This window comes from Mesocricetus auratus, unplaced genomic scaffold, assembly GCF_017639785.1.
Source record: "Mesocricetus auratus isolate SY011 unplaced genomic scaffold, BCM_Maur_2.0 Super-Scaffold_100010, whole genome shotgun sequence".
Classification (NCBI taxonomy): Eukaryota; Metazoa; Chordata; class Mammalia; order Rodentia; family Cricetidae; genus Mesocricetus; species Mesocricetus auratus.
In genome coordinates, this window is record NW_024429194.1 from 37,966,657 (window position 1) to 37,984,082 (window position 17,426).

At 36.9% G+C, this 17,426-nt stretch overlaps 1 protein-coding gene across 5 annotated transcripts in view; it reads right to left on the reverse strand.

Annotated features, from left to right (window-relative positions):
• Spag16 (sperm associated antigen 16) overlaps positions 1 to 17,426 on the reverse strand; it is an 809,062-nt gene that overhangs the window by 397,809 nt on the left and 393,827 nt on the right. For all 5 annotated transcript variants that reach the window (XM_040753382.1, XM_040753381.1, XM_040753385.1 and 2 more), the window contains one exon: positions 1,566 to 1,751. In XM_040753382.1, coding sequence (XP_040609316.1) covers positions 1,566 to 1,751 — 186 coding nt within the window. The remainder of the gene's footprint in view (positions 1 to 1,565; positions 1,752 to 17,426) is intronic.

Genomic DNA, 17,426 nt, shown 5'->3' on the forward strand with positions numbered 1-17,426 from the left:
GCTTCTCTTACCGGAATGATCAAAGCTTTCCAGACAGGACTTATAACTCTGTAAGTTTTTCACTAACTAATGAGAAGAAAAGAGTGCTAAGGAACAGGCTAAGCTCCAACAGAGAAGACCTACGACCTAAACACTGAAATGACAAAGAAAATAAAGTATAAACGATAAATGCTCAACTGCATAACACTCACAAAATCTCTAGAATTGGAGGAGGATGTTTCCACAGTGGAAGTGGCCCAAGTCATTCCTCAGAGGAGATAGCATTTCTATGCTGGTGGTGGAACTTTTCTGCCTAGAGGTTATATTCTGAGGGAGACAGAGAACACAGACGAAGAGGAAACCATATCTGCTAGCTAAGCGTTTCCTCTTTACGTGGTTGAGGCTACTTCTGTAGAAAGAAACCTGTCACTGGATTCTGCTGCTATGATGAGAACAGTATAGTTGAGGTAAAGCCAGTGGTGTGATGGCAAGTCTACCATATGCCTCGAGGAAAAGGAATAGTAAGAAGGAAGCCCTCTCCCATTGCCAGACTCAGTCTGCTGCACGCACCAGCAATAGTAGAGCTAGACGTGTCAGCCAGCAAAGCGAAGATTACAGAGCCCAGTGGTAGCATCAAGGAAACAAAACACAATATGCAGAAAATGGACACTAATAACTGCTACACAACCTTAGGAAATCTTTTATAAATGGAACTTATGATAACCTTTGACTGAATATTTCACAAATGTTGATAATGGTCACAAGTTCCCAATTGCTCTCTGCTCTCAAGATGCCACTCATAACTCAAGGAAGGATGGAGGACCAATTGTATGTGTGATTCTAAGCCTCAGCCTTTATGGTGGCACCATAATTCTCTTTTAAAATACATTATATTGTATATAAGATGACAATAGTTTGTCTCATTAGGAGCCATCATCCACAATTTGAAACCTGGACATCAGTTAAGAACAAAGGAGGCCCAAAAACTGATAAATAACCTCTAAGCCAAAACAACATATTTGATAATAGTCTAATGTACCTTTTTGCAACTTACTTGTCTATTTTAACATATTATAATATTGTTACATATATTGAAAATGAAATGGCTATCTGTTTTGAATTAAGATAAATATAAAGGTTTCATGCCTATAATTTCTTACGTTTTGTGAATTACTAAAAATTATTGGCTTGGGAAAACATTCCAAGGTATCAATAAAAATTGAGCATAAGCCAATTCCACCATATTCATGACTGCTAACCCAACTTCAACAGTGAATAGATACAACAACCATATCCTAAGCAGAACAAAAAATCTACTTAAAATAAATATTCATTTCTATAAGCTTCTAACACAGGGCTTCCCTTATCTCTTAACTTCATCTTGTTCTCAACATTCAGAAAAAATTGTTATTATATCAACAAAATCAATAGAACTGGAAATGTATTTCATAAAGATTATTAATTTCATCCTCTATAATCTTAGCAATGAACAGTATCTTATATTATTTCCCAGTGGCAACATTGTGAAAAACAACACACTCTACTCATGTAAAGGTTTATCAATAATATTTAAAAGGAGTTCTTACCTGTTGACGTCCCAGATTTTACTAGTCATATCCAGCGAGGCAGAAGCCACAAAATCACCACCAGAGTGCCATGTGCAGGACCATACTGCGTGGTTGTGTCCTTCAAAGGTCAGCATGCATTCACCTTTTGAAAGGTCCCATAATTTAATTGTGGTATCACCTCCTGAAGTAGCCAACTTGTTGCCACTATATTCAAGAAAACAAGAAGACAATTTGTTTAAAAAACTATTAAGGTTTTCTCTAAGATATGTACATATTTATATATACTTATTTATATATATATATGTAAGGATACACACATGTATATATATACATATATATACTGTTATGAGTAATGTGTGTTTAATTAATGTTTGTTTGCTTTAGTTGCACACTTAAATGGCTGCACTTCATGATAATATTTGAGTGTACACAATTATTTACCTGGATTGATTAGGAATTCATACTATGAGACAAACACTAATGTGTACTTTTAAATTAGATCTTCTAGAGTACTCCTGATTACTTTATCAAAATAGCACTTTCTTTCTTAGCCCAAATTGAATTCAAGGTTATGTGTCACACTATATGAAAAAAAAGAGACTTCAAAATGAAGATGTCTAGATGTGTTGAGACCCTTTAAAAATACAATAGGTAGAAAGCTGATGTCATTGACCTATGTCACACTGATTAAATCCTTCAAGAAGATGAGAAATGGAATGGGATTTTTTGTGCTACATCACTAAAATTAGATTTTTAAGGTACTGAGTAATTGATGATGAATCATTGAATTTTTCTAATGAAGTTATTAGCAGATAATTTCAAAGCTGTGGCTTTCAAAGAGTGGACAGTAAATACAGTTTAAGGAGCCAGTGCTTGCCAATGATCAGGAGCAGCTAGATTTTCTGGAGTATAGGGGCAAAATATCAGCTCCAAGCAAACAACAGTTTCATCCTCTTTGTGAGTTGACTTTGAATATTCTTTGTGTTCCCTTGGTAGCTTTCACATGCTAAATGGTAATTGCCTGTCCCCCCTGTGGTGTCTCCCTGATTCTGGGGCCGGAGATTAAACCACCAGCCAGGAGGGTGAGAAGTGGAAAGAATGGTATGTAGATGAATGGCAGAAGTCCTTAAAAAGGAAAGCTCCTTTTTCTTAGAGGGAACTTCTCCTGAGACTTCTCTCTCCTAAGCGGACTTGGAATCTCCTCCTAAGCTGACTTGGGAAGCATAAAGTTTTCTTAAAGCAACCAACCAGTCTCCGTGTCATCTATCCCGACCACCTCGCTACATTCTCGGGTGCAGGCCACACAGCAGGTGCGACATATGCTTATTTTTTTGTATGTATACATAGCAATAATGGCCAAAGAAGGGGATGCCATGGATTTGGAAGGGAAGGGGTGTCAGACACAGGAGATAGGAAGAGAGGAAAAGGACACAAGAAATGACGTAATCATATTTTAGTTAAATTACAGAAGTAAATGTCAATATTAGGAACAGCATTTTATTTTTAATAATGTATTTCTTTCTATTTTAAGTAGGACATGAAATTTTCATTTTTACAGAGGAAATGGCAAGCAATGACAGGGAGCTCTTATAAATGCTGTAGGCAAGGTGGATTATATGGACTGAAGACATTCCCATTAAAGACAGAAAAGGTATCTACTCACCTTTCGATTGACATAGCTGAAAACTGCCATATGACAGTCAATGTTTCACAGTTAGATAGAAAATAAATATATCATTTGTTTTGTAGCAACTGTTTCTTCATTCACATACTTGCCATTTATACTTTTAGTTTTTGGTATTAAAGACCAAACAAGAAAAAAATACATTTATGTAAAATGTTTAAACAATCATGAGACAATTTTTTCCTTTTCCCTAACCTATTTCTAATGGGTTACCAGGCTATCAGGGATCAAAGTCTTGGTGTAGGATAAGAATTACTGTTGAGTATTTTTGCCTGTGGCTAAAGAACTCTCCACATAACTTTAATATACTTCTCTTTTAATTTAAAATACAACTGGGTTTTGTACAGCCATTTCTTTATAAGTACCACAAGTTGATATTTAATAATAAAAACAAGAAATATTTTCAGAAGTTTTAAAAATTACAGCTCATGGATGTAAACACTTCTAAATAACAAGAAATACAAGTTTGAATATTGTTTTAAAATATGTTCATGTTTTAAATTATGTGTATCACAATATTAAACACAGTAGACTTTGGTTCTTGTGAAGACAGAGGACATTCCTGAGAGAATTTTATGTGTGTGTGTGTGTGTGTGTGTGTGTGTGTGTGTCTTTGAGAGAGAGGGAGAAAGAGAGAGAGACAGAGAGAGAGAGACAGAGAGAGAGAGAGCATGTGAGAGGGGTATATCTTTCAGTGATGTAAGTTATTGTTTCTCCAGCATCTTGCCAAATCCCCAGGGGTAGCCAAAACCTTCCAAAGAACAGACAAGTATGCCCCTCCTTCCTAAGATCTTTATGTCAAAAGTTCTAACTCCCAATGTATTAACATATAAAACAGGCATGACACTACAGGGTCAACAAATTTAGACACAAAAGGTGATAACATGCAAATGCTCAGCTTACTCATTTCCTTCAGGTGCTATGCAGAGGGGTGGGTCAAAAAAAACCAGGTATTTTTCTTTCTTTTTAGATGCTGTGTGTGTATGTTTCTGTCTTTCTGTATTTCTCTCTGTGTATTCTCTCTCTCCTCTCTCCTCTCTTCTCTCCTCCCTCCCTTTCTCCCTCCCTCTCATCCTCTCTCTCTCTCTCTCTCTCTCTCTCTCTCTCTCTCTCTCTCTCTCTCTCTCTCTCTCTCTCTCTCTCTCTCTCTCTCCAGATCTCAGGAGGTAACTCTCAGATGTTGCTCTAATGCCTGTCTGTATGCTTCCATGATGATAGTGGACTAAACCTCTGGAACACTGTTAGCCATAATTAAATATGTTGTTATATAAGAATCCCAGACTGATGGCTGAGAGGCCAACAGGGGACTGATCCAGACTCCATGAATGTAGTGCCAGGGAGGAGGCCACAGAAATCACTGGGGCCTTGAGTATTAGATCACTGTTTACCATGGTTCATGAATGAGCTTTGGGAGCCCATTCCAAATAGAGGGATGCTCTCTCAGTCTGGACACATGGGGAAGGGCCTAGGTCCTGCCCAGGATGAAATGACAGACTTTAGATATCCCCACCAAGGAGGGCCTCATCCTCCCTGGGGAATGATTTGTAGATTGGGTGGGGGACTGAGGGGCAAGTGGAGGGACAAGGGAGGAGGGTTGGGAGAGAGAGCTGGGACTGACATGTGAAACTTTCATGTTTCTAATTTAAATAAGAACATATATTGAGAAAAAAAAGAATTGCCTTGGTCATGGTGTTCATGGCTTACAGGTATTGGCACCCTGAGACAGTATAAGTAAAATATGTTACCTTCTGTTTTACTCAGCTCATAATATATTTATATTAGTAACATCCATATTTAGATTGCAAATTATTTGAAAAGTATGCAGGCACACTTATGATACATTTACTATAACCTATTTATGATAACCCTCAAACATTAGGGTATATTAGAGAAGAAATGTCTTCAAGTTCTTATACCCTGTCCTAAGATAAAGGACTAACAGACTGCTACATGGGCCTGCAGAATGGAAGCATTCTATGGGATAGAGTAAATCAAGCTAGGTATACATCTGTACAGAGAATGATCTTTATTGGTTTTCTGAAGTAAAAACTGCCCTTGTCCAAGTGTTCTTGCTACAGTTTTCAAATGACACCCCCTTTTTTTTTTTACTAAAAACCTAGAAATGATCTAGAATCACAAAGAAAACGAAGTGGAAAGGTAGAACTGTGGACAGACTGTACTGATTGTGATAACAAGAGAGGCCCATGAAAAGACTAGGCCTGGCCATATCCCAAGGCTGGTGGTGATAAGGGTATATGGTAACAGAAGGGGGCAGGGTTCAAAAAAGAAACAGAGAAATGAAGAAAGGAAAATACATTATAGCAAAAATAAAATTCAAAGAATATTCACAGTGTTGTTTTGCATTTAGTATAGTGGCTACAGCTTAAGCAACAACTGTCCCAACCAGCTATTGCAATTCTGCAGCTACCAGAAGAGGTTTGGTCACATGGGCCTCAGTGGCAGAGTTCTATTCCCTCAAGCACATGGTCTATGAAGGCTGATAAGGGAAGTGTATCTAAAGAGAGATTTCAAGAGGAAACTGGTGTATTGGTGTGGTACAATTTTTGTACAGTAAAACATATTGCTACACAGTATAAAAATGTAGAATTACAAAAGTAAATTCTGTTCTTAATCCTGTTTCATATCTTGCATTGATGCAATGTTTTAGGTTGCAGAAGGAAAGGAAAGCTTATAGGCTGGTTAACTTAACTTTCAACAGATCAGGACTGATGATTCTATCATGGAAATAAGATAAAGGGGTTCTAGAATTCCCTTCAAGATTCTAAAAATTGAAATATTTGCAATTCATTCAAATTTGTTTATTGATTACATTAGCTATCCTCCTGGGTATTTTATGTCATTAACACATGTGTATAGACCTAATATTTAAATAAAATTTTCTTGTAAAACATAATCCTGTCTAGTCAGAATATTTTGATGTTTATGCATAGTTAAAGTCTATTTTCATTTTATGAATAAAAGTTAATTGGTCTATCTGAAGAATATTATAGTTGAAGATTTATTTTCTTTTAATATATGCATTACTATTACTTAAGAATTATTTATTATACATAGGATAGCAGATAAAGAAAATAATCAATGTTTGACAGATTCTATAATACCCATCCTTTATCAAAAAAAAGATGTGAAGGATATATTTACTTTCTTTTTAGGAAAACTCAGTTAATATTTAGCATTATGCCTAGATCCACAGTTCTCGTAAAGGGAGGGGGGTTAAACAAGAGAAATGAATTCTTCGTTCTCATGAGGCTTGCCTTCTAACTGGGGGAATGAGGGGATAACTGGGGGGGGTTGGGGAGAGGGCACGGGAGGAGGGGAGGGAATGGGAGAGGGACCTGGAACTGACTTGTGAAGCAACCTCGTTTCTTATCTAAATTTAAACTGGAAAATAAAATATAAAAAAATATATATTTTAACATTCACAAAATGTACATTCTTTTACAAATACAATGACTTCATGTTCTAATACACTGTGTAAGTATATAACCAATTAATTACAGTATCCCACAAAAATTTTACCAACTGAATATAGAGGATGGAAGTGACGGGGCAAAGAATGGGTAGAGATGACCAGGACAATCTTTAAAAGGTGACACATGTATACATACAAGCAAATGTGTACAACATAAAATTAGGAGATTAGAAGCATGGGTTTATTATGCAGGAAATTATGGTATATTCACAGAGTTTAAAATATTTTTTTCACTCAAGAAGAGAAGAGTAACAGAAAATTAGATGAAGTACACAAGCTACAAGCAAATACTACAGGCCTTTCCTGCAGTCCTATGGAATGAGGCTCTGAGCATGGTAACAGGACAAGTTAGAGAGGTGTAATCAGATGTTAATTTTAGGGGAAGGAAGGGCAGACTTGATACAGGAGCAAGACAGAAGTTGCATGGGGGGAATTATAAACGTTTATAGTGTAGACTTGCATGTAATATTGAACCTAATTACTTTGATATCTGTGCTTTGCATATTAACATTCATTCCAGGGTGAGGGAAATGAGTCTCAAGACCAGGACTCAGTCCCGAATGTGTATTTCCTACTTAGGTAAGGCATTTTTCCAAGTCTAACTTGTAATACAGCCGATGTGTTCTTTCTGCAATGAAAAGTGCTCCTGGGAGGCTGCTGCTTTTGCACCTGCTTTTGACCTCTGAGCTGAGTGAGTAAAATTCCCAAGTCTCAAAATTTTTCAATATACTCTGTTCTGACTTTTAGGAGAACATGGTAACCAAAAAATCGTGAGTGCAGCATCAAGTTCAAGTCTTATGAGGATTGATTTGACAATATATTCTAGGTCAACAGAGACAGGATATACTGTCCAACACCTGCAGATCAAAATAAATGTGGAATGGACTACAATTCCTTTCTCCACACTGCTGCCACAACTCGTTCACAAAGCTGTTCCAAGATAAGAACAGTGAAGAGTCACGCCTTTTACAAACTTTGGGAGAATTCCAAATGAAATTAGACACAGTATTTCCTGTCTGTGTCCGTGTGTACATGTATGTGTATACGTGTGTGTGTGTGTGTATCTGTGTCATTGTGTGTTTATGTGTTCATGTGTCCACGTGTCTGTGTGTGTCTGTGTGTGCACATATATATAGAGGTCAGTGGTCACTTTAAGATAACAGAATCTCTCTGGGCTTGGGAATCTGTAATTAGGCCAGGAACTCTTTAGTTAGCTACCCAGCCATACTTGGGGATCTGCCAATAGAGACAACAGTTGCCAGCAATTTTTATTTACCTCTACCTATAAAGAGTAAATAGAAATAAAATCCTTTGTTATTAATATTTGAGAAGGGACTATTGGCACAGGGCTTAGAGTGACGGGACCCATATTTGACACAGCCACTATTGAGAGCTCTGATGGTACCAGGAGCAACACTGTCTCTATTCCTGGTATAAAAGTAGATGCTTTCCATAATGATGCTATCACAGTGACAGTGTTTCAGATTTTATAATCTCAACCCAAAGAGCACTGAAATCCATCTAACTGAATCATGCATTCTTAAATTTAATTACTCTTACAAATTATTGTTTTCATCACTCACTCTCTAAAATATCTTCTATATTTCCTTCTCCAGAGTGAATGATACCAGTAGATCCCTGACCCTTCTCAGGCATATTCTCTCCAATAACCCAGCCTTCCTCCAAGATCCCCAAAGGGATCTGTTTGGAAGAATCTATAAGTTTCAGGGATTCTCTTCTGTCAAGTCAGACTTGACAGAACTTACAGATCATTCAATTCCAGAAATGGAAACAGTGTTGCCCCTGGTACCATGGTGGGAATTTGACCTTACTCATTAGAGCTCTCAATAGTGGCTGTGTCAAGTGTGTCCCTCTGAGCCCTGCACCAATAGTCCCTTCTCAAATATTGAATGGCAAAGCATTTTATTTCCATTTACCACTTTCAGGCAGGGGTAGTCTTGTCTAGTTTAGACTTCAGCAGTTTATAAAAGACATTAGCAAAATTCCTCCAGCTCTCAGGTATGACCCAAATTCTATTTTTGTTCTGCCATTGATAGCACACTTGCATTCTATCCCTTGCAATGCACTTACTTTAGCTTGACTTCTAGGTTCCATGAGTCCACTGTGACTCCAGATATCTGATAGTTTCACATAGAGCAAAACCATGTAGTTTGTCATACATTTTCTCATCACTAGAGTGTGAGCCATGCTCGTAGCGTCTTATAACAGAGTGGAAGAACAACTGCATTTCTTTCTTTATCTCTTTGGAAAATTACCATCTGCCATATGCTGTGTACACTGTTTCACCAGGTTGTGTGTGTGCATATGGGTTTGTGTCTGCATGCATGCATGTGTTCACATGTGCACGTGTGTGCATGTTCCTGTGTATGCAAGTGTACATGCCCATGCACATAGAGGCCAGAGGCCAGTATCTAGTGCTACTGCATCATACAAATTGTTTCTTTGAGGCAGAGTCTCTCAGTGGGACCTGGGACTCGCATAAATGTGACTCCACTTACCTGGTGCTAGGATCACAAGTGTCTTCTACCATGCTTGCCTTTTCATATGGGTTCTGGAGATCAAAAAGAGATCTTCATGCTTGCATAGAAAGCATTTTTCCAGTAGAACTGCACCTAGTCTATCCCAGCTCATAACTGGGTTATCTTTATTCAACAGCACATATATTGTCAACATTTTTTCAACCTTTTTCCCACTACCTTAAATCCTGGAAATTAATATAAGACTATACTTGATGCCCACATTTTAAATTATGAGATTCACTTTATTTAACTCTCCCATGTAGGCAGTAAATACTCTTACTGTTTGTTTCTCACATTTCATTTTTCAAATTATTTTCTTTAGCCTTGTGTGAGCACATTTTATGGATGATATCAGTTTCTTTCGAGATAAACAAGGCTGACTCTCATGAGAGTTATATGGCATTCCTACCCTGAAACTCCATTGAGCAACTAAGTTTTCAAAGCATTTTTAGAGACTTCAGGACCATTTATCTAACATAAATACCATTAATCTAAGACATGTTTAATTGTAGCTAATTTACTCTGCTGTCCCTCCATTACTGCAGATGTAGCTGAGAGAAAGAAGCAATAAGAACATCATGTGAATAAACAAATCTGAAGATCTCACCATCATTGAACACTTCTCTTCTCTGGTCTTCTTGGAATACAATAAGTCCCACCAATAATTAGGGAAGCTGTAGCTGTGACTAGGCAGGTACCACACCATATTGCTTCACAATACTGCAAGTCTTAACCTACATATAAGATACTACCCATCACCGTGGCATACTATTCACTAGAGATGGAAAGTTTCTAACATGATTGAAACATGATCGCCACCAGCTTAAGTGAAATCAAGTTTAATACTCAATAGCTGTCCACTAAGAGTATAAAAGATAAAACAGAGATTAACAGCAAATAGAATTATCTGTTCTAGTCACATCTCTGTCATGTAAAAGCCTTGCTTCTTTTGAAACATTTAGTTCTTCAGTATTATTATCTGTAAAAGACAAATTATACCTTCACTGTGACCCTATAGGGCAGGTCAAACTAAGACTATGTTCTCAAATGAGGACACCCTGAAGATTCTCTGTAAGAATTTGTGTTTTGTACAGAAAATATGACTTTGGAGACTGTGAGGTTTTTTGTTTTTGTATTATTTTAATTTTTGATCATTTTATACCCAAATAACAGCTCCCCTTCCCTCCCCTTTTCTCTCCTCTCCTTATCTCCATACATTCCTCAGAGAGGGTAAGGTCTCCCATGGGGAGTCAACTAAGCCTTTGAAGTAATGATGAAACAGAAAATAATTCCTACTTCCATGTCCCAGGAAAACTGTCCATATTGCAGAAATGTGAGGTTTATGACCAAAATAATTGTGAAGTACAACTATGCAAATTTGGTAGGTTACTTGATATAGCTAGATATTTCAATATTGAAAGAGGGAAGGAGGAATTAGGATAGGGAGTTTTTCCTGAAGATAATTTTAGCTTTTAGAATTACTGTCTCCCTTATATTGAAATATACTTAGAAAAAATAAACCATTCTGCTGTTCATAGGAATATTAGAAATACAAGCCTAAGGCTTTCTTTGTGGTTCAGTATAATAATTACATATCTAGTAAATTTTATGAAGTTTTATTCTGCACTGTAGTGTAATGTGTTGAGGAAATAGTTTACATAGGAATCCTGGCATCTATTAAAGGATTTTACGTATAATAAATATTTAAGTATTTTCAATATTTATCCTCTTCAATTCTCAAATATAATATTGTGAATATAGCAGTGCACTTTTGTAACTTTGAAGAATCATGAACATAAACAATTTAGTAGGTTGGTATTTTTAATTAATATTTTAAATATAAATGATTTTATCATTGAAAAACACAACTTTCTGAAATTTCAAACAAGCTGCAAAATTGTCCATGAATAAGAAATACAGCTTATGAAGTGTATGAGGCAAAGTTACCCAAACTATTGCCTTTATGATACCAACTAATAATTCTTTCATCCTTTCTATCTTACAAGGTTATATAGTTAAAATTAAAAGAAAATAAAAACCTGAAACAGAAATATAGCATATTGTCCCAGATCATCCATGTAAATAGTAGTTCAATGTACATAGTGGATTGAACTTCTTTCATTCACTAGGGATAAAGTAATATATCCCATTGTAGGAGGGAGGGAAAGAATAGTCTCTGTAGTTATGCATTTAGTCTTCACTGGTACTACTAGGAGCGAATATTTTCATCCTGGACTCTTGGCACTCATCTTCTCAGGAACACAAGTTACACAATAGCAGTGTGTTCTCAATAAAAAACAAGCAGTGGGATTCTGACTATCAGGATATACAGCTGCAAGCTTCTTTAATCTCTGTCTTAGAGAAGTGGCTGCTTACTGCTCTGTCCCTATAACCCGTGGGGCCACTGTAGCAACAATGACAACTTTACCACCGTTATTGTTCATATGTGCTCCTGACTCTCAATCCTGTGTATTTAATGTGGTTTTTCAACAAAAAGGACCAGCAGTCTTTGCCAGGTAGTTAAATTTATGTCTGGAAACAATATAAAATAAGATGATTCAGGAATACTTTCCTGTTTTCATAAAGCAAAGGTGTGTTAAAAATATCTGATGCAGAGTTGAAAGACTAAAGTTACTGATATACAAGACTGCCACTAATACCATGGCGTCAACAGAATGATCGAACAATTTTCAACAAACAGATTGAGCAGAGCAGCCACAGTGTCAAAATGATTAGCTTTTTGGTTTTTTACAATAACATCAATAAATAAATGTATAAAAACTAGGGGTGGGCTTAAGCCTTAGCTCTGTCAGCAAGCAGATGGCTTTTCAAGTCTTACTTTAATAGCATTTCTCTTCTGAAAAGAGTAGATACACAACTATGAGCTTATCAGCACATAATACAAAATAGTCCAGAAAAACCCTCCTCCTCCAGAAAGGAATTATGATCAAAGGAGACACTAGGAAAGATGGTGTAACTTGATCCCACACTGTAAATTAGCTTGTAGATCCACCCTTCGTGTTCTGGGGCAGGACTTCTTAATACCTGTCCCTGACAGTCAGATTTGGCATCTTGGAAGGACTTGGGGAAATGTAATCTCTCTGACATGCCACAAACCATTTGAATCAGATACACTAGAACTTGGGACTTAAATTCATGTCTTAACAAGCACCCCAGTGCATGCTAAAAATTTAAAATACTGTAACACAGCCTTCAAAGCACAGAGAATTTTACTCTCACCACACACTTCTTTGAATATAATTTGTTTCATTTTTAGATCATATAGTTTGTACACTATTTGGACCTCTTAAAAGACCCATCTGAGTAAAGCTATATGGATATATTAATACAATCCAAAGCATGGCTTCCATCATAGAATTTAGCAAATCCCATTGACAATTACATGCTTGCTTTTCCACATATAAATACATATCTATGCACATATCAATCTATAATTAATTTTAGATTCTTGTGGGGATACATGTGAACTACAAAGTGATAATAAAACGATTCTGTAGTATTCATGATCTATAAAATGTCCATTAAATATCTCAGAAGAGACAGCACACTAACTCTCTTGTACGAGAAGCTATCATCTTTAGGGCATCTTTATAACCTAACTTTTTTTTTTTTACAACAGTGACCCTTTTATACAACTTGAGTGCAAAGCATATCAATGTGTTCAAGGTGATGACACCCCTAAGGAGATCAAAGATTTAACTTGGAGGGACGAAACAACAATACACTAATAGTTAGAATTACTAAGACAAAGAATATATCGGAATTAAAAAATATTTTAAGAATACCAGAATTGTACTGATAATACTAAAGATACCTAAATGCATAACTAATTTGTTTGAAACACTATTGGAAGTTTGACAAAAATGTCTCTGGAGAAATAAAGAATCCCTGTATACTGAGTTGTCCCAATGTAAGAGTTTCTGACAGGAAACCCTCTCCTCAAGGCTCAGGGAATCATGTGGAAGAGAAGAAAGAACGTTTATAGGAGCCAGTGGTGCTGCATGATTCCTAGGAAACAGAGTCCACCAGACATTACAGGACTAACACCAATATAAACACACAGTGATTGTGGCAGCATGCTTCAGACCTGCACAGGTGGGGTTCCAGCACTAAAAGGAAGCAGTGGGGTTTCATCCCTAACTAAAAATCTATTTGTAATTAATACTGCCGGCAAGGGAAAAATCAGCTTTCTCCAAGGGAGTGTCACTGGGTATATTAACCACAGTCTAAGGCAGACCCAATGCTCAGACCAATGCAAAACAGACTTCATGTCTTTTAACACAAAATGAACTCCATGTTTTTCTGTGAGATGCTTGTTTCATTCTGTCTTGTTGCCTTACTGGTTTTTCATTTGTTTAGGTAGAGAGAGAGAGAGAGAGAGAGAGAGAGAGAGAGAGAGAGAGAGAGAGAGAGAGAGAGAGAGAGAAGCTGAGTAAGTAAACTGTTAAAGTGGCAGGGTCTGGGAGGAGTTGGGTGGATAAATCATGATCAAAATACATTGTATAAATTTTTAATGGCTTCTAATCACACCTGACTTCTCCATGGAATCTCTGAAAGCCAGAAGGTCCTGGATAGATATTTTACCAACACTAACAGACTTCTATACCAAGCAAAGCTTTCAATCACTTTAGATAGAGAAAACAAGATATTCCATGGCAAAACCAGATTTAAACAATACATATCCACTACAAAATACATAGCCCTACAAAAAGTTCTGGAAGGAAAACCCCAACCCAAGGGAGTTAACTACAACCAGAAAAACATAGGCAATAGATAACCCCCCAACATACCAACAACCCAAAGAAAAGAAGTAGAAATCCATATATAGTTCCACCACCATCAACTATTCCAAAACAAACAAGAATGAGCAATCATTTGTATTTAATATACCTCAATATTAATGATCTTATCTCACCCATAAAAGGACACAGGCTAACAGACTGGATTCGAAAACAGAATCCATCCTTCTGCTGCATACAAGAAACACACCTCAGCCTCAAAGAAGGACATGACCTCAGAGTTAAGGATTGGGAAAAGATTTTCCAATCAAATGGACCCAAGAAACAAGCGAGGTAGCAATCCTAATATCAAACAAATTAGATTTTGAAATAAAATCAATCAAAAGTGATGAAGGAGGGCACTACATACTCATCACAAGAGAAATCCACCAAGATGAAGTTTCAATTTTGAACATCTATGCCCCAAATGCAAAGGCACCCATGTTTGTAAAAGAAGCATTACTTAAACTCAAATCACATATAAAGCCCCACACACTTATAGTGAGAGACTTCAACACTCCACTCTCACCTCTAGACAGGATGAACAGACAGAAATTTAAAAAAGAAGCAAAGGAACTTATAGAAATTATGACCCAATTGGTATTAACAGACATCTATAGAATATTCCACCTAAATAAAAAAGAATATACCTTCTTTTCAGTGCCACATGGAACCTTCTCAAAAAATGACCACACACTTGGCAACATTTCAAATCTCAACAGGTACAAAAAAATGGGAATAACTCCATGCACCTTATCAGACTACCATGCGCTAAAATTAGAATTCAACAACAACACAAATTGCAGAAACGCTACAAATTCATGGAAGTTGATTAATGCACAATTGCACAATTCCTGGGTCGATGAAGTAATAAAAAAATTAAAGACTTCCTAGAATTCAATGAGAATGAGGACACAACATACCCAAATTTATGGGACACTTTGAAAGCAGTGCTCTGAGGAAAGTTCATAGCACTAAATGCCCACAGGAAGAAACTAGAGAATTAACAGCACAACTGAAATCTCTAGAACACCAAGCAAATTCAGCCAGGAGGAGTAGACGCCAGGAAATAATCAAACTGAGAGCTGAAAACAATAAAGCAGAGACTAGGTAAACAATACAAAAAAATCAATGTAACGAAGAGTTGGTTCTTTGACAAAGTCAACAAGATAGACAAACCTTTATCCAAACTTACCAAATGACAGAGTGTGAACATGCAAATTAACAAAATCAGAAATGGGGGACATAACAAAGGACACCAACGAAATCCAGAGAATCATCAGGTCATATTTGAAAACCTGTACTCCACAAAATTCGAAAATTTTAAGGAAAAGGACAACTTCCTGGATAGCTATCACTTGCCCAAATTAAATCAAGAACAGATATGCAATTTAAATAGACCTATAACCCCTATGGAAATACAAGCAGTAATCAAAAGTCTCCCAACCAAAATAAGCCCACGTCCAGATGGCCTCAGTGCAGAATTGTACCAGAAATTCAAAGAACAGCTTATACCAATTCTTCTCAAAGTATTCCACACAATAGAAGCAGAAGGGTCTTTGCCAAACTCTTTCTATGAGGCTTCAATAATCTTGATCCCCAAGCCACCAAAGACACAACTAAGAAAGAGAACTTTAGACCAATATCCCTCATGAACATTGATGTAAAAATACTCAATAAAATACTGGCAAATCGGATCCAAGAACACATCAAAACAATCATTCACCACGATCAAGTAGGTTTCATCCCAGGGATGCAGGGATGGTTCAACATAGAAAATCCATCAATGTAATCCACCATATAAACAAGCTGAAAAAAATCACATGATCATCTCATTAGATGCTGAAAATCTTTGACAAAATCCAACACCCCTTCATGATAAAGGTCTTGGAGAGATCTGGGATAACAGGAACATACTTAAATTACTAAAAGCTATATACAGCAAACCAACAGCCAACATCAAACTAAATGGAAAGAAACTCAACGCAATTCCTCTAAAATCAGGAACAAGACAAGGCTGTCCACTCTCTCCATACCTTTTCAATATTGTACTTGAAGTTCTATCCAGAGCCATACAACAACAAAAGGAAGAGGTCAAACTTTCACTATTTGCAGATGATATTATAGTTTACATAAGTGACCCATAAAGCTCTACCAGGGAACTCCTTCCACTGATAAATACTTTCAGTAAAGTGGAAGGATACAAGACCAACTCAAGAAAATCAGTAGCCCTACTATATGCAGACGATAAAAGGGCTAAGAAAGAAATCAGAGAAACATTGCCCTTTACAATAGCCACAAACAACAAAAAACACATTGGGGTAACACTAACCAAACAAGTGAAAGGCCTGTATAGCAAGAACTTTGAGTCTTTAAAGAAAGAAATTAAAGAAGACATAAGAAGGTGGAAAGATCTCCCATGCTCTTGGATAGGTAGGATCAACGTAGTAAAAAATGGCAGTCTTACAGAAAGCAATGTGCAGATTTAACGCAATCCCCATTAAAATCCCAGCACAGTTCTTCACAGACATTGAAGGAACAAAAATCAACTTTGTATGGAAAAACAAAAGACCCAGGATAGCCAAAACAACCTTATTCAACAAAGCAACATCTAGAGGCATCACTATCCCTGAATTCTGCTGCAGTCCTGAAAACAACTTGGTATTAGCACAAAAATAGACAGGTAGACCAATGGAATCGAATTGAACACCCTGATATTAACCCATACATGCATGAAAATCTGATTTTTGAGAAGAAGCTAAAAATATACAATGGAAAAAAAGAAATCATCTTCAACAAATGGTGCTGGCATAACTTGATGCTGGCAGGTAGAAGAATGGAGGTACATCCATGTCTATCACCATGCACAAAACTTAAATCCAAATGGATCAAAGACCTCAGCATAAATCCAGCCACACTGAACCTGTTAGAAGAGAAAGTGGGAGGCATACTTGAACCAATTGGTAGAGGAGACCGCTTCCTGAATATAACCCCAGTAACACAAACACTAAGATTGACAATTAATAAATGGGACCTCCTGAAACTGAGAAGCTTCCATAAGGGAAAGGACACACTCAGCAAGACAAAAAGGCAACCCAAAGATTGGGAAAAGATATTCTCTAACCCCACATCTGACAGAGGGCTGATCTCCAAAATTTACAAAGAACTCAAGAAGCAAGTCTCCAAAACACCAAAGGATCCAATCAAAAAAATGGGGTACAGAACTAACTAGAGAATTCTCAGTAGAGGAGACTAAAATGGCTGAGAGACACTTGAGAAAGTTCTCATCATCCCTAGCCATCTGGGAAATGCAAATCAAAACAACTCTGAGATACCATCTCACTCCTGTCAGAATGGCTAAAG